Source organism: Capra hircus, chromosome 15 (assembly GCF_001704415.2).
Source record: "Capra hircus breed San Clemente chromosome 15, ASM170441v1, whole genome shotgun sequence".
Classification (NCBI taxonomy): Eukaryota; Metazoa; Chordata; class Mammalia; order Artiodactyla; family Bovidae; genus Capra; species Capra hircus.
In genome coordinates, this window is record NC_030822.1 from 19,602,785 (window position 1) to 19,625,049 (window position 22,265).

At 37.3% G+C, this 22,265-nt stretch overlaps 2 protein-coding genes across 2 annotated transcripts in view; one reads left to right on the forward strand and one right to left on the reverse strand.

The window, feature by feature from the left end:
- CCDC73 (coiled-coil domain containing 73) overlaps window positions 1–1,453 on the forward strand; it is a 110,994-nt gene extending 109,541 nt beyond the window's left edge. Inside the window, exon 17 of the mRNA XM_005690053.3 lies at window positions 776–1,453. Within this exon, the coding sequence (XP_005690110.2) occupies window positions 776–988 (213 nt within the window). The 3' untranslated portion in view covers window positions 989–1,453. The remainder of the gene's footprint in view (window positions 1–775) is intronic.
- Window positions 1,409–18,719, reverse strand: EIF3M (eukaryotic translation initiation factor 3 subunit M). The gene is made up of 11 exons (XM_018059285.1): window positions 18,567–18,719; window positions 15,969–16,101; window positions 15,104–15,242; window positions 14,686–14,809; window positions 14,494–14,588; window positions 8,798–8,881; window positions 7,723–7,822; window positions 7,067–7,148; window positions 3,514–3,657; window positions 2,270–2,330; window positions 1,409–1,599 (listed from the first exon to the last, which is right to left on the reverse strand). Exons 1-11 carry the CDS (start codon window positions 18,606–18,608, stop codon window positions 1,479–1,481), a joined length of 1,125 nt encoding a protein of 374 aa, XP_017914774.1. The 5' UTR covers window positions 18,609–18,719; the 3' UTR covers window positions 1,409–1,478.

Sequence of the window (22,265 nt, forward strand, 5' to 3'; positions counted from 1 at the left end):
AAACAATTCAGAAGGAAAAACTGATATAAAATTCTCTAGAACAGTCAGCACTAAAATACAGATGTCAAAAATAGACTAATAGCAAACAGTACCAAAATGTTGACAGGTCTCTCTGGATAGCGGATTACTAGTGATTTTTAGTTTCTTTACACTTTTCTCTTTTCTAAACTTGTAATTATTTTATATTTAGAAAAAACCTTAAAAATACTTAACACAGTATTAGAAATATGACCCAATGTGGTGCCTTGGAAACACGCCAGTTTAACACCTCATTGCGCTTTCCTGTTTCTCCAACAATGGTGCTCTGAAGCCTAAGAGGAAACCTGAAGTAAAAGGCAGTTTCTATATGGCAGTTTACTTCTGTTAGCATTTTAAATTTTCCCCAGCCTTGATAGAAGGTACAAAACATAGACTTGTTTGGGAAGGGAAGGGGAGTAGCAGACAAAAGAGATTTTTATCTGCATTGTTTTAAATATGTTTTCTTTCAAAGAAAGCTTAAGACCTTTAAGAAAACATTTGTGGTATCTCTGGAGTATAGCTTGAAGAGCTACTTGAAGATCTTGAGGAGCTACTACATAAGCTTACAAACTCACATTTTATAGTTTTCGGTGCCAAAATTACTAGGGTGGTAGATGGAAAATAGCCAAGACAACAGTGGGTTTTTATCACATACCCCTAATTGCAAAGGCTGAAGGATTTTCTTTAAATGCTTATCGATGACTGGTTAGAAAATGAGTAATAATTTCAGTGGCAAAACAAGTTTGGTATTTCCTAGGTGAAAACAAAGCCTCTGAAATCAACTCCGCTACAAAGCCATTTTCAGGCAATCAAGATTAAAAATACTGATTTAGATGCGTCTTCTGGTGAAGATGACTGGCAGCACTTGGTAACAAATGAAATAAATGAAACCGAAAAGTTTCTAAGCTTAGCAAATGACAACCAACCTAAAAAAAGAAAAGCAGAAGAGATGGCAGAAAAAACAGATTAAAATAATGTTGATAAATGCTTTCAGAGTGAATTATTTAATTGAAATATCAATGTGGTTTCAATTGGAATATAATTTATAGCTAAAGCTTTGTAGTTGTACTCACTTTACCAACTTTTTTCTTTGAGGAAATTATATTAATGTTGTGTTTTCGCTCAATAAATGCTTCATTTAAGATAGCTAAGATTGCAAGGATGATATTAGCACTGAATGAATGTTAACATTTAATTCCTTTTAGTTAAATTTGTCTTTCCTCCATATACTCTCTCATCAAAGCTCTTGATGCATCTCAAAACCCTTCCTTACGGAACACAACACATGTATTATACAAAATAGACAGTGACCCTTTGTCATTTATTACTTTGTATGCTCTGAAGATGGTGATTTCTTTTAAATATGAGACAATAAATGTCCAGACTGTAGTCAGATTTTAGCCTATGTTTTACTATGATTTCAATTTTCCAAAAAGAACAAAATTATACAGCATAAAAATTCAGGTGTCAGAAAGACTCAAAAGGCTGTTTTTCACTTTGTTCAAATTTTGTTTCCAGGCATTCAGTGTGTCATAGAGTTGTTGCCATTGCTGTTTTCCAAATGTCCGATGTGTGCTATGACTGGAAAAATTAAAAACAAAGTTATTAGTCAACCTTTTGTCCTTTGGTATTCTTTTATAATATAATACACTTGTATCTAGTTAAAACAGCAAGGCTAAATATATATAGGAGACAATATAGAGTTGTAAAAACGACTAGAAGCTTTTTTAAAACAAAACAAAAAAACCTTTATTTGCCATACTAATCCTAAACTGGGCTTCCCTTGTGGCTCAGCTGGTAAAGAATCTGCCTGCAATATCAGAGACCTGGGTTCAATTCCTGGGTTGGGAAGATCCCCTTGAGAAGGGAAAGGCTACCCACTCCAGTATTCTGGCCTGGAGAGTTCCATGGACTGTATAGTTCATGGGGTCGCAAAGAGCTGGACACAACTGAGCGACTTTCACTATTCACACTAATCCTAAACCATCTATTTTCCTGAACTACATAAACCAGACACAGAAGTCATTAGTATTCTAGCCAGTGCTGAGCCATTAAATGAAATGTGCTGGAAAATAGGACTCTTTCATTAAATAAGCTAATCACATTCAGTCTGAACTTTAATAAAATTATGATAAATAGGAACTATTTAACTACAGTCAACTGATAAGAACACCACCTTGGTTCTCTATAAACATTTAAGTGAAATAGAATAAATTGTTCTACAAAATGCTGCAAAGTATTAGTGTCTTACCTGACAACAACTTTTCTCTGGGTTTGATCAATTTTGCAGTAGACCATTTTAGTTCTTACCGCTGGAAAAAAGATGTTTTACATGACTTATTATATGGAAGAATTCCCAAGGAAAACAGCCGAAAGCACGAAACTGTGACCAAGTAAGCCATAATAAAACTTTACAGTTTCCCAACACTATTTTACAAACTGGCTCTTTGAAGCACAGCAGTATGATACAACCAAAAGGAAGGCCACATATATTTGTCCTCTGGTTTGCTGCACCAATCTGTATTAAATACCACATAAAAATTTTCAGTAAGAATTCTAGTGTTCTTCCTGAAATCACAAAACAGGAGGTGGGAAACAGTTTCTTAATAAGGTATTATAGGAGTGTTTGAGACTTAAGAGCATTCCAATGAAACAATGTCAGTAGTTCTGTGCATTTTATTAATCTTAAAATATCCTAATTACATTGCACTTTATAAGGCAATTATTAAGGCTTCCCAGCCAACACAGGAGACCCAAGAGACATGGGTTTGATCCCTGGGTTGGGAATATCCTCTGGAGAAGGAAATGGCAACCTAATCCAGTTTCTTGCCTGGAAAATTTCATGGGACAGAGGAGCTTGCTGGGCTTCAGTCTACGGGGTTGCAAAGAGTCGGATGTGACTAAGCACAGCACACAATATAATTATTGAAGAAGGTCCTATTCCTAGGCCAATCACAAAAATGTGATAATGGTTAGTATTTTCAGATCATTTACTATGTGCCAGGCACCGAGCTGGCACATGCATTAATTACATGCATTAATTTATTTAATCTTCACAACCACAAATTAACTCCTACATTCAAGTTTCACAGCCGAAGACCCAGTCTCAAACACAGGTTTAATACTAAAATCTAGGCTCTTAACCACTACAATATTCTGCCCTAAAGCCCTTTTGTTCTACATGACTTCAAGAAATAGATACACACCAAAAACCACATGTGCTCATTCAGTTGTGTCCAACCCTTTGTGACCCTATGGATGGTAGCCTGACAGGTTTCTCTGTCCACGGAATTCTCCAGGCAAGAATACTACAGTGGGTTGCCATTTCCTTATCCAAAAAAAAACCACATAGCAACTTACTGAATAATCCCACTCAATTTTCACAGTACTACAAATAAAATCTGCTCAACTATTAAACTCAGTTTCAAGATTAAAAATCTTATGTTTCATAGGGTAGAAAGAAATTCTAGAAAAGAAAATTTCCAATTGCCTTACCATCAATAACAAATGCTTCAACATCATCAGCTCCAATCTGAAGTTCTTGTTGCATTGTGTCAAAAGAAATTTCTTTATTTTCCACTGCCATTCCCATAAAAGTAAGCAGTCTCATTTTTGCCATATTCTGTTCATGTAGTAGGCCTGAGAAACAATAGTAGTGAAGCCAGATAAGCATCCATACTAATTACAGCCCTGCATGATAACTCTTGTGTAAAATTGTGTCACAGTGTTAATTTTCACAAAGCTTCTTGTATTTGCAAACCATAAACTGACCCTATAATCATATTACGGAGCATTTAAAATTATTTTTCTATTACTATGTTTCCTTACTGCTTCAGTGCCACAGGTGACACATTCAATGTTAAGATCAGGCTATAAAATGATATTTTTAGGCCCTAAATATTTTGTACATTTTCTATTTTTAATATTTATTTTATATATTTTAGGAGATAAAGTATACAAAATACATTTCATAAAGAACATTCTAATTTAACTAAATTACTTAAAACTTATTTTTACTAATAAGCTCTTCATTTAAACACAGGATTCTGTATCCATTGATACTTACTGTTTTCTGTGATACTGGTAAGCATGGAATTTTAAAATATGTTAACATACATTCAGTTATGAAAACATTAAATTTCCCTTTAGGCCACTTTGGATTTAATACTTAAAAGTCGAACTGCAAAGGTATATTTAACATTTACAGGTTGAAAATGATTAGTACTAGATAAAGTAATAGTGATACCTGTTCTTTTTAAGGCAAAAGTAGAAAACTACAAATAATACAAATTTTGCCTTATAATTTCTAATGAAATATTATTATAATTATTCGGGTCACAAACAATTGTCAGACCTAAGAGCAAACTACCTAGTCCCCATCCTTTCTCTGTAAAAAAGTTAAAATTGAGGAGTAAAGAGATTAAATGACTTACTTATTGGTTAGAAAGTGGCAGTACTAGGCCTAAAAAATAAGTTCATTTACAAAATAACTAGAAATACAAATATATACAAATCCAGAATACCCAAATTATCTATTCCTAAATAGAAGCTGAATTATAACACAGATTACTCTATTTCATGTTAATTTCTTAAAACATTTCTAAAGTTAATTTAGAAATACTTCCACATTCCTTTTCTCTGAACTTTCAAATTATGTAAACTCAGCGAATGGTACTCTCTAGTAATTAAGAGCCTCAAGTTTGTACTGGTAAAAAAGTTCTAAGTACTCCATAAATAAATTTGAAATTTATAACATAATATTAGCAGAAGACTAGGGAAGCCCATTAATATAGGACATAATTGTTAATTAGCTGTAATTATGATGCAGACTTTCTATTTGGCACTGATTCAACAAAAACATGATCATCATAACTCAAATGAATGAGGTACCCAAGTAAGTATTGCTAAGCAGGTTTAATGGAAATCTACAAGCATCAAAAAATCAATTAGTGCACATTAACCCTAATTAACAAATGCAAATTAGATGCTGATTAACTTTCCGAAGCAAGAAGGTAGCAACTGGACAACACTAGATTACATGTGGACATGTCAGGGCAATTCAGTTGACACACAATAGTGCTACTGTTGGCCCAAGTTGTCAGTGTTAATAAAATGAAGTGTTTTGAGAATAACTGATGCCACCTGTGGAATCTACACATTTATAACCAGACTTTCAGCTGTAATAACATCTTAATACATTTAAAACCCCAAAATAAACATTTAATAAGATGTTTTGGACAAGTTACTAATAAATGATTGCTAATCTGCATAGATTGTGACAAACAAAAGGCCAAACAGGGATGATCTGTGGTTTACACAGAAATTGTTGTTTTTCCTATCACAGAGAACTAATACAAAGTTTATTTGTATACAGTATCTGTCAATACAAGAAAATTCCTTAACATTACCAGTTCTATGGACATACATATTGGCCTCTTTTACTATGATAAAATGATAGAAATTCCTAAAATTTCTAAGATATAATTTAAAATACTCGTGAAGTTAAATTTATTTTACTGCTACTCCTTGTGCAGTTACAAGATTACCATAAATCAAAAAACTTATCAGAGGGAAGATTATTTCTCAAGTGAATTATGTAAAACCGTGGTCTAACTCATGGAAATCTGCTTTTAAAAACACTTCAAATTGATGTTTAAAACAAAGAACCAAATTTAAAGCCTTTAGGATTCTTGTTCTCAAAATCAAATTATTAAGCCAGTAAAGTATGAGTTAAAGACTTGTAGAAAGCTGTGCTTTGTTTCATGAAAGTAGATTACCTTCAGCGAGGAAGTCACAGTGTTGTGTGTCATATTTCAATTTTAAAGTTATAAAAAAATCTAATTTTATGGAAACATTTATTCATTACTAATATGTCAAAACCTTAATGCAGTAATAAAAAAATGTGCATCATTGAGCAATTTCTGCATTGTCACTGACCCCTGTCTTAAAATGCTGCAATATAGAAAACGTAATTTTAATGCATGCAATAGCTTATGAACCAGTGCTCCTTTGAAACAGTCAATTACACATCAATGGGGGAGTGTCAAAGTGTTAATTACTACTCCTTTTTCTTTGGTGCGTAAATAAAGAGGTTGCTGACATTAACATTCCATCACATAGCTTCATGCCACAAAACAAATTAACTGGGACAGAATGTGGTTTTCTGGGTCTAGTGCACCTGGCAAAGCATTGAACACAAACACACTTGCATCTACTTTATCTTGGTGTATTTCAAACGCCTTATTATGTTCAGAATAATTCAATCTTCCCTAATTCCAATGGCTGCACAAAAGTTATAGGTGACAGGAATTAATGATTACCAAATTGAGGACTAATAGTATAATCAAAGTAATTATAAATGTATTCTTTATCTACACTTCAACCAACCAGGAAGACTAAATTCAATTTTAATATGGAAAATTACAACTGGCCTTTGTGTTCTGATCATCGTCCAGTAAAAAAACTAAGCACCTTAGCTTCATTTGTCTTCACTCTTTAAAAAGCGGAGTTTTAGAACAATTAAACCTGTTCAACTACAGATTTCCTAAGGTTTCTCTTTTTAATTTTAGCCATGTTAAAAACATGCTCCAGAAAGAAAGCACTGAACATATGTGCAATCTGCTCAATGAGGATGAGTAAGAATTCAGCAACATTTACTGAACTCTGTTGGTCTAGAAAGAAAAAATCACAAAGCTTAAACTTACTATGCTGTCTTCAACAAACTGTCACACAAAATCACCATAACTACGCTTCTAACTTCATCTATAGCTTCACTTAGATCTGCTTAGGAATACAGTATACTTTGTTCATTGGGGTAGTGATGGAGAACCAAGTGTAAAAGACTGTATCAGAAGGGAAAAAGCTACTGCTACAATTATGTGACTGTGGCTTTTTAAAAGAAGTACCAAAAATTTAAATCACCATGCATCTAAGGAATAAGATACACCACTGGTTAGGGTAATCTACACATAAGGCCATGATCCTATTTTTCTGGATCATACATTCCTATCTCTCCCTATCCCTCCAAAGAATAATCCCCAAAACTTACCAAGTGAATCAATGAAGTCTTTATTATTCTGATAAAACTTGACATATGATGCCAATTTAGCACTCACAAAAATGGTTAAAAGCTATACAAAAAAAAAAAAAAAAGATAGTATTCAATATAGAATCAAGATTTATACTAGCTATTTAAGACAATGACTCCCAGCAAGGAGACTCTATATTCAATCTGTCTGATCAAATTACTATGTAAATCTGCTTTCATCAAATTCACTTAAGATGGAAGAATCAGTAAATACAATGAGCTTTAAACAATTTACCCCAAAAGATGGCAGTAATGACGTAGTACTAATAGAAAATAATCTGTAATGTATTTATAACTAGAAAAGTACATTCATGTGTTTTTAAGTATCAGACTTATTTTCCTAATTGGGGGCTAGCTGACACTATATAATATGAAGAAATTTGTATTCTCTAGGTTCATAATGGAGAAAATGAAGGAAAGAAAGGAAGAACAGGAGTGTTCAACAGTGGAGAAAAGCTAAATGTTAGTCCTAAATTTTAGTCTGTTCCTGATAAAAAATGAATAAATAGTTCTCTTTCTAGATTTCTCTGAGTTGTGTCCATTAATGCAAAGAGTTCTGGGTTCAGTGTGCTAGATTTAGGAGAAAACACTTTTCACATTAAGGATAAATTACTTACATCATGAATAAGCTCGCCTTCCAAAAACTTGACTGGTTTTAAAGTAAGAAGATGGTCAAAAAGGAATGCATTTGGATCTTTCAATGCTCGCACAATACACCTTAATTAGAAAACAAAATAAATCAAAGCTCAGAGTCTTGAAATTCAGGTACATTTCACTATCTTTGCAGATTGCAAAATATATTCAATTAAGTGAAATATCTAAGAGTTCAATATACATGGCATAAAAAAATTTACAAAACTGGGGTTAAAACAGGCCAATAAATTGATCAGTGATGCCTGTTATAACAAAATTATTCAGACAAAAACACAGTTGAAGAGAAAGCACCACCAAAATAATCAAAGAATAAAATAGCAATATTTTACCATTTATGTCAGACATTAAGTGCTTTAACATGTTTATCTCATTTCATCCTCATAGCACCTCGAGACACTTAAGAGTATTATCAAGCCCACTTTACCAAAGATGAAACAAGCTCAGAAAAGAATTTGCCTGGTTTTAAGGGCTAATTAAGTGGTCAAGTATTTGAATGCAGGCATTCTAACCTGAGTCAACGACGATCTTTTCCACTAACTACCCTTTCTACCAACATCCATTATATACAAGTTCTTGGGAAGCAATAACCCTATGAAGAAATTACCAATTTCCATTCCATAGAGTTAAAAAACTGATCCTACTCTTATCGCTACTTAATAGACCTAAAACTGCTTGAAGCAGTTCTCATTAGCAATAAGTTAATTTTTATACAAATCCAACCTTTCCCCATCAACATTTTGTAATATTAAGGTAAAATCAAACCAAGATCAAGTTCTACTCTTCAGGTTGGGAACCCCAATTGCAGGAATACTCCAAATAGCAAACACTATATGGCTATTTCACATGCATACTATGGTTCTTTCAATACCAAATCTTGAATTTTGGTAGCTACATTAGAATCATCATGGAGCACATGCTATCAAATGGCTTTGGATCATAGGTGGATGCAAGCATGACCTCCACTATATGACCGAATACTGTAGCTTCCCTCTGCCCCAACGACGACAGCCATCACTGGAACACCATGTTAAACATTACCTGTGGGCATCAACTCGAGCCTGGGAAGCATTGTCCTCCGTGTAACTGCCTAACAATTCCACCATAACTTTTGATGCGGCATCACTAAAAAGAAATATAACTTTAGGAACTTCAGAGTATCATTACTGCCATTTATTCATTCAAAAATATTTACTAAGTGCCAATACCGGGCTGATGATACATATACACTGGTGACTCAGAGACACAGTTCTTCTCTATGGAAAGTCATGGAACTTTCCTTTTAGTACGAAAGAGAAACAACTAAGGAAAAATAACAATTAACGTGCCATAAAGGAAAATGGTGATGTTATACAGTAATAAGAGTTGAGAGAGCAAAGAGGAGGCTATTTCATACAGAATGAGCAGGGAAAGTCTCTCTCTGAGGAAATGATACATAAGCTGAGATCTGAAGGATGTAAAATAATTGGCTATGAAGAGTACTGGTTGGAGGTGGAAGGCTGGGGCTGGATGACTTTCCAGGCAGAGAAGACAAGCTATAAAAAACCCTAGAGGAGAAAAAAGTTTTTTTGTCTGAGAATAGTACAGCTGAACCTGCGCCAACACCAGATATTTAAATAACTCCACTAATGACACCCTTCCAATTAAATCACCCCCAGAATTATATGATCAATTTTGACTGCAGTGAAAAGCACAAAATAATTAAAAGCATCAACTCAATCTGAACTTAGAAAATGTTTATCTTCACTCTTTATTTCTTCTTTTAAACTGATGAAATCTTCAGCCAGTTATAGAAAGCTTCAGTTTGCCAAGTAGGAGAAACACCCTTTTCATTTGCTAAAAACCTTTCTCTTCTCCCTACGTCTGGATTCAACCTGGATAAAATCAGTAAGAGCTATACTATTTATTTTTTAAAAGTTAAATGACATTCTAAAACTTCCCACAAAACTAAGGTTCAAATATATTACCTTGTTGTGGGGGAGTGGGAGGAAGGCTCACAAGGGAGGGGAGATATATATATATATATATATATACACACACATACTTATGGCTGAATTCATGTTGCACAGCAGAGACAACACTGTAAAACAATTACCCTCCAATTTAAACAAATTACTATCCTGTGATACACTGCAAACATGGGCACACTTTCCAGTTTTAACAGCCATAGTATACTTCAGTTGAATACATCTTATTAAAGAAAATCTGAATTCACAAAGATCAAATAGTCCATTTAAAGAACACAGTATCTGACATATAATAAAGCCTCAGAAGGTGTCACACAATTTGCACTCATCAACCACCAATATGAATAAAATCATGAAGGAGACACCAATAAGTGTAAGCATTTCTTACTAAGAGGGCGAGGTAACTCCCCAAAAGCAAAAACAACAACAAAATGACCATTTTCTGTGTACTAGGCAAAAACCAAATCTTAAAGCAGCAGCATGACAGAAATCTATAGAGTTTAAGTAACTATCCTCTCCTAGTTCCCTAAGCCTGGGGAGCATTCACCGACTCAGGGCCCATCACTGCCCAACACCTTGGGAATGCAATGGTGGACAGACAAGGTCCTAACCTTCCCTGAGCCTTTACTGCTTCGTGGTATAGTCACCAAGGCGTGTCCAACTCTTTTGCAACCCCATGGACTGTAGCCTGCCAGGCTCCTCTGTCCATGGGATTTCCCAGGCAAAGATTCTGGAGTGGGCTGCCATTTCCTTCTCTAAGGGATCTTCCCAACTCAGGGATCAAACCCACGTCTCTTGTGTCTCCCGCACTGGTAGGTGGACTCTCTACCACCGCACCACCTGGGGAGCCCTCACTGAGCCCACATCCTCGTAAGCCTCTTAGCTAAGGGTGTGAAGTGCCATGATAAGTGGAGGGCACCGTAAGTACGGGAGGAGCAGTTCAGGCAGAGTGAAGGAGTTGAGTGTGGGTCTAGACCAAACAGAGGGCAGCTCTCCACGAAGCACCAGGCAATAAATGTTTTAGGCTTTAGAGGTCACAGTCTCTACCTCAACTATTCAAATCTTGGCGAAAGCAGACATAGATAATACATAAAAATGTAAATATGGGTTTGTTCCAATAAAATTTTATGGATACTGAAATTTGCATTTCATATAATGGCCACATTTCAAGAAATAGCCTTTTTTTGACGCCCCACCCCGACCCCAATCAATCAGTTAAAAATGTAAAAACCATTCTTAGCTTGTAGACCATACAAGAATAAGTACCAGCCTCTCTGGTCCAGACTGGGAAAGAGCATGGGGCTTTTGTATCTGACACAGTTCACTGTCTAGAGTATGATAACCAAGGGGAAGAGTGTGTGGGTGGGTGTGCATAAAAGAAAGGAGGAGAGAAATGGATGGAGGGAGTGTCTATATAGAGAAAGCAAAGTTTTTTTGCAGCTTTTCACTGCACCATATAAAAATGGCGAGATTACTGTCACATTCGCCAAGTCACACTATAGCAATAAATGGAAGCCCACGTCAGAAAGGACTTCTATATCACCCTAAGAATTTTGTACTGTGCCCTAAAGAAAATGTAAACCTGAAGAATGACATGCTGAAATTTTTGTTTCACAAAATCACTGTAAATAGAATAAACAGGAGATGACTTTGAGATGTCTAGCTAGGAAAACAGACTAATTCAGAGGGAGAAAACGGAAATTCATTTTGGTCATACTGAATTTGATGCAACCATGTGTGCTACGCAATCATGTTTGACTGTTTGTGACCCCACGGACTGTGGCCCACCAGGCTCCTCTGTCCATGGAGATTTTCCAGGCAAGAAAACTGGAGTGCCATGCCCACCCTCAAGGGAATCTTCCCAATCCAGGGACTGAACCCAGGTCTCCCGCATTGCAGGCGGATTCTTTACTGTCTGATTCACCATGGCAAGGCCGCAACTAGAGAGAAACAGGTGGAAAGCAGCTGAACATAAAGACCTAAAGTTCAGAAGAGAAGCTGGGTTGAAAGCCTGGGAAGGGCATACACACTGTAGTTTCATAAACCACCGCTTCCTACTGCCTTACGTCACTGCTGCTTACATCTACTGCTTTTGCAACATGTCCGTTTTTCAGAAATAGTCGTTCACATGGCACATATATACTGAGTGCCTACTCTTGTCAGACACTGTCCTAGCAATGAACAAGTTAAGGCCCTTGTCAAACTTACATTCTGGTGGGGACTGACAGATAATAAACATTAAAACATAGTAGGTCAGTTAATAGTAAGTGCAATGGAAGCAATAATAAAAGAGGGAAGGTAGAGGGGAAGCAACGCAAGGGTAGAGGAATGTTGTTATTTTCACAGAAAGAAGCCAAAGAAGGCCTTTCCAATGAGGCAACAACTGAGGGAGGGAGGGAGCCACAAATGAGTTGTGAATGAAGCAAAGACTCTAGACAGAAGCCCCAGAAGTCAACTGAAGGAAGCGTTTCAACAGGGAAAGAATGCTGGCCTGTGACAAATGCTGCAGGTATTTCTTAATACGTTAACATTAGGGTGTGTCTAGGAGAGGACAGATGGGTACTGATGTCCTATCTCAATTTCTCTGAGAACTAGCTTTGGGATTCTTTATTAGGTGACCTTAGTTACTTCCTTTTTATGCATAAAAGACTGAGGATCTACTAAATAGCAATCAGAGACACCACCCAATGAGTGGTCATCAATGACACACATCATTTTAAATGACTATACCAGAAAAAAAAAAAAAAAAGACTAATTTTTTAAGATGAGCTTGAAAAAAGTGAAAAGGATAATGACAGGAATAAAATATCTAATATTTACTGAGTGCTTTCTTAATAATAAAACCACTGTTTTGTATATCTTATTTAATCTTTCCAATAATGCTATTAGGTACATACTACTATTATTTCCACCTTGAAGTTGGAAATTGAGGTACAGAGATTTATTTAGGGTCATAGAGCTAGCCTGAAGGTTAAGATGGTAAAGAATCTGCCTGTAATGCAAGAGAGCTGGCTTTGATCCCTGGGTCGGGAAGATCCCCTAGAGAAGGGAATGACAACTTCCTCTAGTATTCTTGCCTAGAGAATTCCATGGACAGGATCCTGGCAGGCTACAATCCATGGGACTGCACAGCTGGACATGACTGAGCAACTAACACATAGCTAGTAGTAGGAAGGCCAAGGTTCAAATCCCAGTAGTTTTATTCCACTGCCTACACATTTATCAGTTCAGTTCAGTCGCTCAGTCGTGTCCGACTCTTTGCGACCCCATGAATCGCAGCACGCCAGGCCTTCCTGTCCATCACCAACTCCCGGAGTTCATTCAAACTCATGTCCATCGAGTCGGTGATGCCATCTAGCCATCTCATCCTCTGTCATCCCCTCCTCCTCCTGCCCCCAATCCCTCCCAGCATCGGAGTCTTTTCCAATGAGTCAACTCTTCGCATAAAGTGGCCAAAGTACTAGAGTTTCAGCTTTAGCATCAGTCCTTCCAAAGAACACCCAGGGCTGATCTCCTTTAGAATGGACTAGTTGTATAGTGTATATTAAAATACGGATTCCTTCTCCAGTAGCTTTCATGCCCTCCCTTTTGAAATGGTCTGACATAAAACTATTTAACACTTATTGACAACTGGCTGGAATGCTGCCACAAGTGTGCAAGCAGGTAACAGACAGTAGCCACTGATACAGAATGAAATAGGGTATTAATGCAAAATTCCCTGCTTCTTTTATAATAAAACACTGCAACTTTCACAACAAAAATATAATTTTCTCTTGTATTATTAAATGTAAATGGTCTGTAAAAACTTACATTAACATAACATAAACACTATTATTGATCTTCTCTAATATATGAAACACCCTAGCACTGAAAGCCACTAAAAATTGTCCAATAAAAGACTGATTACTTTTTCTAAGTTTTTAACCACTATGTGAAAAGAGAAATTGAAAAGCTAGGTCAAAATGGCAGGATTATCCTTCAATACTGATCCTAAAAACTGGGCCAAATCTATCATTTGGTTGCATCCATAACTGGCTGAGGAATAAATCTTTGGGGCATGCAGTTTGCTGGGCTAAATACAAGCCTAGAAACTCAAGACCTTGCAAAAGCACAATAAGATTTAGTCTAGTCTATTGCAAAGCTGGGCTTCCTTGGTAGCTCAGATGGTGAAGCGTCTGCCTGCAATGTGGGAGACCCGGGCTTGATCCCTGGGTCGGGAAGATTCTCTGGAGAAGGAACTGGCAACCCACTCCAGTATTCTTGCCTGGAAAATCCCATGGACAGAGGAGCCTGGCAGGCTACAGTCAACAGAGTCGCCAAGAGTCGGACACGACTGAATGCCTAACACTTTTCTTTCACTTTCATTGCAAAGTTTCATCTCAGGGACACTGTTTATATAAGAGACACTGACTAAGGGAAACTGACTGATAGACCCTCACCACCATTAAACAAAAGTGATAACACTACCTGTACTAAGACATCAAAGCTTAGTCTAATTAAATAACTCAGTCTAATGTTACACAGCTTTGGGATTAACAGCTGTACCAGTTTTAGGAAAGCAAGTTTTGCTTTTTAGAAAGTTTAAAGATGGGAAAAACTATTTCAAACTTGGCAGTTATCTTTAATTTAGTAGGTGAAATTTACACAAAGAGATTTATAGCAACTCCTTAGAGAACAAAGTAAGACCAAAAGCACTTATCCTACTTGTCTTTAAAAAACAGTCCCACCTACTTATATTGCCTGTTAAGTCAGTACATTAATTCTGAATACCTTTTCTTACAATCCACAAGTGCCTCATAAAGTAGTCTTAAAAGGGTGTGTTTTTTTTCAGTGGTGAGGTTCCAGTCAGAAATCCATTTTCTAACCTACAACGAGATTGATAAAAGGAGAAAATTTAGTGACATGGTGAACATATTTGCTTATTTCTTATAAGCAGAACAAGTATTCCATGTCGTAACTCACTTGATCCAGCTCAGTTGGAATATACTGGATGGCCCCACAAGATGCTGCCACTTTAATGAGGCTGCAATACACTGTATATCTTACAGGAGTATTCTTATCCATCCCATGGAAAAGGTTGCTTAGCCTGGTAAACAAACAAATGATAAAGCAGTGCTTGAGATCAGTGACTATGGTGAGTGCATTGAGGCCATCCGCTCTGACAACAAACTTCACAGATACTGCTATGAACATCACACTGCAAGGAGGGAAATGGAGCCCAAAGACACACCACCAATAAGCCACAGCCGAGAGTCAAGTTCTAGAATTGTTTTTACAAATAAACGACAGCAACATGACAAACTCCTCGCTTTGTACCAATAAATGACAGGAACATGAAAACCCCATAGGAAAACTGAGCCTCCTTCAGTTCTTAACTTACAACTGCAGTCTCAGAGATGGACGTTCACCTTCCCGAAATTTGACCAGTTTCTCGCACAGGCTTTCAATCAGACCTTCTTGCTTATCTGGTTCCAGGATCAACAGGAGGGATACCACGCTGTTCATCACACTTTCGACATCTACACGTGTATGGATGACATAACAGTGATACTATAATATTAAATGTATCGAGTTAAATATGTATTTCCAGAATTTTAATATACCAAAGACCACTGAACATAAAACTTAAGAAACTAAAGAACAGAGAAGACATGAATTTAAAATAACCAGCTCTGCTGTACCATTATCATTCAGAAAACAACTTCCACACTTTATTAAATGAGGAAGAAGTTACTACCCAGGATCTGGTTTTTAACCAGTAAAGCAGAAGACTGATTCACACCTCCATACAGTATACAGTTTCAGCTTTACTGCCAAGATACTAATTATATGCCAAGTTTAATCTCAAACCTTAACCGGAGATTTTAGGACTCCTAATTTTCAAAATTTCCCATTTTATCTCAATAAACAGAGGATTAGTCAAATAATTAGCTTTTCAATTACCTGAAACTGCATCCCATTTGATAATGTAAACCTTATGAAGAGATTCGTATTTTTTTAGTTCATTCTGAAATTAGCAGTATTTACTGTGTGCAATAACACTCAAAAAACAGATGTGAATGTTTTCTCAAAATAGGCTTACTTCACAGGTGTAACAGATGAGAATAAATTGAAAGTGTGTGCAAAGATTAAAAACAATGGTGTTTTTAAAGTTCTAAGGTCTAAAACAAAACAAATGTAATTCACAACAAAGTTTTAAAAGTACGTCTATGATTAGTAATAATACAAAAAATTTAAAAACAAACCTTTATCATCTTCCTTCAGACATACATCACAGGCTTCAATAATCTGAGCTAAATCTACATGAAGGCCACCTTCTGAGTTCTCTTCTGAAATTTCAGCTCCTTTAGATTTCAAATAGGCACGAAGCTCAGCAGCCTGTTGAATCAAATAAGATTGCTCTGTATCTATTACATGAACTATAAATTACACAAGGCAAGCTCTAAAAGCATTCTGTCCTGTTTCTTAAATAAATAAAAAAAATGTGAATATCACATTTAATGATGACTTTAAATTATGTTAAACTTTCTCCCCGCTAGCTCATCCACCATCAGTCTCAAAGGGCTCAGACGGTAAAGCGTCTGCCTACAATGCGGGAGACCCGGGTTCAATCCCTGGGTTGGGAAGATCTCCTGGAGAAGGCAATGGCAACCCACTCCAGTATTCTTGCCTAGAGAATCCCATGGACGGAGGAGGCTGGTAGGGTATAGTCCATGGGATCGCAGAGTCGGACACGACTGAGCAACTTCACTTCACTTCAAACAAGTAGCTACACAAACCCATTATGACCCCCACACTGATCACCTCCAGAATGTCTCTCACATCACCTATATATCCTGCTGGATACTCAGTATACAGCAAAACCCTTCCTAACGTAGCCCAAGCTTTTTGGGGGGACAAGTGGGGAAAGGGAATAAGTGATCTGTTTTAAAGAAATGAAGTTTTACTGCTCTCAGGTCTATGTAACACGGATAATTTTAAAAGTTACAGACATTACCCTGGTAAGGGAGTAATCATTTGTTAAGTAAATGTTTGAGGACCTATCTGAGATAACCACTGTAAGAGATACAAAAATAAGAAGATGCCTTTGAACGTTGCCCTTAATATAATGTTTCTATCAAATTGCATCTATGCATACCTGGATCAGAAAGCACTGCTGGACCTATAAACACATAACTATAGCACCACATCCAAGTATTTAGGCACTTCCTACTCTAACACACACATAATATTTAATAACTTATTCTTTTCAGGACTTGGATTTATGGCAGCTATTCATGAATGTAAACAGTGTTTAAGATAATAAAGAACTGAAATGGAGATGTAGGGACTCCATTAGCACATATACAGGCGTCACATTTCTAATCCCACAGCTATGTCTGGCTACCTAAGTATATGAAACCTGCAGATCGGATGGCGCAATCTTTTCAGGTAACACAGAAACTTCACATGAGTTAGTATTATAAACAAGATTTTATAAACAAATCTCACCATTTCAGATAGCACTAAACTTTCACTGTATAGTTCTCTATGAAGGAGACATAGTACGGTGCCCCCCTCCCCCCCACCAAAAGCATTTATTTACTTTCTGCTTTGCATGCACAAAGCAGACTATTCAGTCAACATTGTGCTGTTTTCATCTGGCATCCCTACTGGCCACAGGTGGTTACTCTAATGGAGAGCTTGATGAAGTTAAATTCCTGAGGCAATCATCTATTTACCCAAAAGGAATGGATAGGGTGAAACAAGAACAGCAGCATAATCTAATTAGAAAAGACACTTTAATATAATCAATGGCAAAACTTTGTTAAAAAATTTATTTAATTGGAGGCTACTTTACAGAATGGCAAAATTTCCTGCATCAACAACCCTTTTCCATTTAAAACAAAAACAAAAAAACTTTTTTCCCCCAGTAACCTGATTCCATTCCTCATCATAGGCTTTTTTTCCTTCCACATCTTTTCTAATAATGCTCAATTCCTTCCCTAGCTTTTTTCCCCCCCATTTTTCTTTCCCTTACTCTGCTCTTCAGGTCTGAAAGTTACCTTAGACTAGTAATGTTTTCTCTTCTATCGAAACCAAAATTTCCATGTTAGTAGAGTAGCAGAAAACTACAGAACGACAACACTTAAAACTTCGGAGAAGAGTTTTCAGTTCTGCAAAATTAACGAGAAACTCACTTCGAGTTTAGTTGAACTTGAGACTTCTCCGTTTAAAATGAGAAGCATTACCCACGCATACATACCAAAAAGCAAACAGAAACTTAAAAATATTAAGACCGTTCACCAGGTGTATGCCTCAAAAGTCTGGGGGTGGAACTGATGTTATGCTTTCAGAACTCTCACTCTTGCTCAAGTAAGAGTATAAAATACAGTCTACATACGGTCACATAGTAGTAAAGCCATCTTGATCTTTAGTACTAAATTATTTTTCCCTGAACTGCTTACGCCTTCTGAAGATTCGCCACCTCCCACTCTGGATGTGGCTGCATTTCGAGGACGGAAGCAGATCCCCGTCTCATGAGTCAAAAGTACTGTATCGACAGACAGAAGTGACTACAAGAGTCCCGACGCCAACCAGGAAGTAGGCTGTCGAGCCTGGGAACCAGCGCTGGGAGGGCCGGCGGGCGGGCTGGTGCAACTCCAGGCCCAGAACGTGCGCCCCTGCCTCTCGGCCTGCCCACTCCCAGATGCGGAGGACACAACCGCGGCTCTCGACTCTGGGGTTGGCTCCGCGGGGCAGCGTTCCACCCGCCTGGCCCGGGCTCAACCCCGACTCGGCCCCTCACATCCGAGTCTCCCCCCACCTCCCACCCTGGCGGCATCCGCGGCCTGGGAGCACACCTGATCTTCCTCGCTGATGTCGATGAACGCCGGGACACTCATGGTGAAGGCCCGGGCACCGTGGACGTTGCGCTCCCAAACCACGCCGACCGGAAAAGGGAGCTGGGCCGCGCGGCGGCGCCTCACAACCGCTTCCGGGTCACCCACCGCGGGTCCTGCGGGGCGGGGTCATCGACAGGGGCGGAACCACGGAGACCAATCCCAGCACGCATTCTGGCTGGGGGCGGGGCAGAGGGGAGCCGGTGAACGCGCAAGAGGTCTCCTTCCAGGATGCCTCCAGCCCAGTCTAACTTCGGTAGTTGAGTTGCTGCTGCGTCTGCGGCTCGCGGAACCTACCTAGCGTTTTGAAGTTTTAAGGCAAATTTTTTTCAACTTATAATTTAACCCACTTTTAAACCTTTATTGAGGGACTAACTAGCAGGCAGTGCACTCTGCCCTGGGGATAGCAGAAGTTTTCAAGGTAAACTCTCGCACCGGGAGTGGAGGCACACAGAAGACAACAGTACGAAGTATATTAGAAAGGCTCTCCTGGATGGCATCCTGTTTAACAGCACAGGCTGCCGAATCGAGTTCTTTGGGGTGGAATCCCTGCTGTACCGTCTGATGGATTTGTGATTTGGGGTAATTGCTTAACCGCGGCGTTTCATCCTCCTGTTGGAAAAATAAAATCAAGTATTTAACTTATGGTGGAATTGTGAGGACTAAGTAAATTAATAAAGCAATTAAAACACGGTGAACTTTGGATGTCTTAGCTATTATTCAATAGTCACGTAACTGTTAACTGGCACTACTAAGAGAAAAGCAGAGAAAGGAGTGGTGTGTGTATGACTGTGTGTGCATGCCTTTTAAGATAGAGTGAGCAAAGAAAATGGATTAAGTATTAATGAGAACTGAAGGAAACGAGGAAAGTACCAATGAATAAATCTGCCGGAAACCTTTTTATGCAGAAGACAGCAAGGAAGGGACTTGAAGCAGGTGCAAGGAATGTGTCCATTTTGGACATTCCATATAAGCGGAAGCATAACAATATGTGGCCTGTGTCTTTTTTCATTTAGCATGTTTTCCGTTTCAAGGTTGTAGCATGTATTAATCCTTCATTCCTTTTTATTGCTTAATAATATTCATTGTTATGCATATACCATATTTTGTTTATCCATTCTTCAGTGGGAGTGCATTTAGGTTGTTTCCATTTTTTAGCTACTATGAACAATGTTTTTAGCAACATCCATGCACAAGATTTTGCAGGAACATGTGTTTATATTTCTTTTTCCTGGGAGTAGAATTGCTAGGTTATAGGGTAACTTTATGTTAATTTTTTTGAGGAGCTATTTTCCAAAAAGGCAGCAGCTTTATTTTTAATAGTCCCAAATAAGAAACAACCCAAATGTTCATCAACAGGTGAATGGATGGACTTTTCTGGCAGTCCAGTGGTTAGGATTCAGCACTTAAAATGCCATGGCTTGAGTTCAAGCCCTGGTGGGGGAACTGAGATCCCACAGGTAGCATAGCATGGCCAAAAAAAACCCCAAAACACAGGTGAGTGTATAAACAAATTGTTATATATTCATGGAATACTGCTCTGCAATAAAAAATGATGAAATATCAATACATGCAACAATACAGATGAATCAAAATAATTTGTTGTGTGAAAGAAGCCAGACATACTGTATGATTCCACTTACATAACCTCTAGAAAATGCAAACTAAAGTAGCAGCACTGTAGATTGTTGTTGCCTAAATGAGAACTAATACTTAAAAATAGTATCTCAGATCAAATTGGTTTTTAAATGCATCAAAAAATTTAGCTTTATTTTGTTAAAATAAATGTTATGTGGGCTTTTCCCCCCCTTTTTAAGGGAGACAAGTCTCTTTAACTTAGACAAGTGATACAAGAAATACTGTCTATTTTTCTATAAAAGGCATGTTTCATATATTCCAAAGTTTCAGATAAAAAAGTTTAGCGCCAACTGAAGAAATTTGGAGCCAGCTGAAATTTGAGCAGACCAATTTCAGCTTGATCCTATGCCCAAAACTAAAACAGGTCAACTAGTGTGTTAAAGGCAATAAAATGAGTTGTCATTTATGCTGCCACAATAACAACCTATTATTATAGTGTCACATTCTTTAATAGAGTTTCTTGAAAGTATACCTCGAAATTTTCAAAAAGTGAATTGAACAGATCTCCTATCTTCTAAAAAGGAATATTCTCTAGCTGATTTTTTTATCTGAAAAATACAACCAAATATTTATAGTTTTTCTGTTTCTTAATTTGTCTGCTTTTGCTCTAGTAATATCTCCTCGTTTTTTCTAATTAAAAATTCTGGAAAACCTAGGTTTAACTATATTTTTAATTATCTTATTTGAAAGGACCATATTAATATATTCACATGAAATTTTATCATTGGAACAAAATTACATATTTTGTAAGAAGAATGCTTTGTGTGATATTGATACCCAAAATTTGTCTTCAAGTTTGTATCAAGTATCTCAAAACTATGGAATGATTCATCTGATAAATAAAAGTATATTTTTATGCTAAAATAGTTGATTGTAGTTGATTATCTAAATAGTAATGCTATATTTTAAAGGATAACATTTGAAATGAGCACTATATATAATAATTAATCATCATTCTTTTACTGAATCAATATTCTCTGAACACTGAGAAGGTGGAAATGTTCTCATTATTCCATTTCTTCACTTATGGAAGTGGCTGATACAAAGAAAGTGTAATAAATATGTGTTATATTAGTGAATGATATCATAAAAGTTAACTAAATTAGCATATAATGAATCTCTGGTCTTTTCTTTAAATTTTAATTTTGTATGAAAAACAGATGACTACAGCATTCTAGAAAGAGATGGAAAAGAGTGAGGGAAAATGGTGTGACAGAGACTGCTACTTGTCAGCTTGCTATCCATCCTCTTATTCCTTAGTTGCAAATCCTCCCTGTAATGTAGGTGTGGCAATGCATCATCCTTTCTTGCAACTAAATTTATCAGCCTCACAGCTGGGATAGCCAATAAGATGTAAACAAAAATTTGGGGAGGAGCTTCTGGGAAAATGCTATAAAGGGAGCAGACTCAGTCTGGAAGCTGACTCTTCTGTCCTTGGTCTTTTCTGCTTCTTGCAGCCTAAAAACACACGTACTTGATGGTGGGAGTTTGAGTAACCAAACTAAAACCAAGATGTGATCTTAAAGGTAGAAGCTGTGATAATAGACAGGAAAGCTGGAAAAGCCTTGTCGTGAAAGTGAAAGTGTGTGTTGGTCAGTCATCTCTGACTCTGCAACACCATGGACTGTAGCCCTCCAGGCTCCTCTGTCCATAGGAGTCTCCAGGAAGAATACTGGAGTGGGTTGCCCTTCCCTTCTCCAGGGCATCATCCTGACAGGGATCAAACCCGAGTCTCCTGCATGGCAGGCAGAGTCTTTACAAGTCTAGATGAGCCATCTAGACTTGTGTTACATAAGAGAAAAATAAATCTCCATCTTGTTTAATCTACCATTATATTGGATTTCTCTCATATTCAACTGAGTCTAATCCTGACTGACACAGAGAAAAAAGTTTGAAATCTAAAGTTATGCTGCTGCTGCTGCTAAGTCACTTTAGTCGTGTCCGACTCTATGCAAATTTAAAATAAAAAGTTTATTTAAGTGTAGGTTAGCACATTTTTTGTAATGTGTATTTATGGTGGGA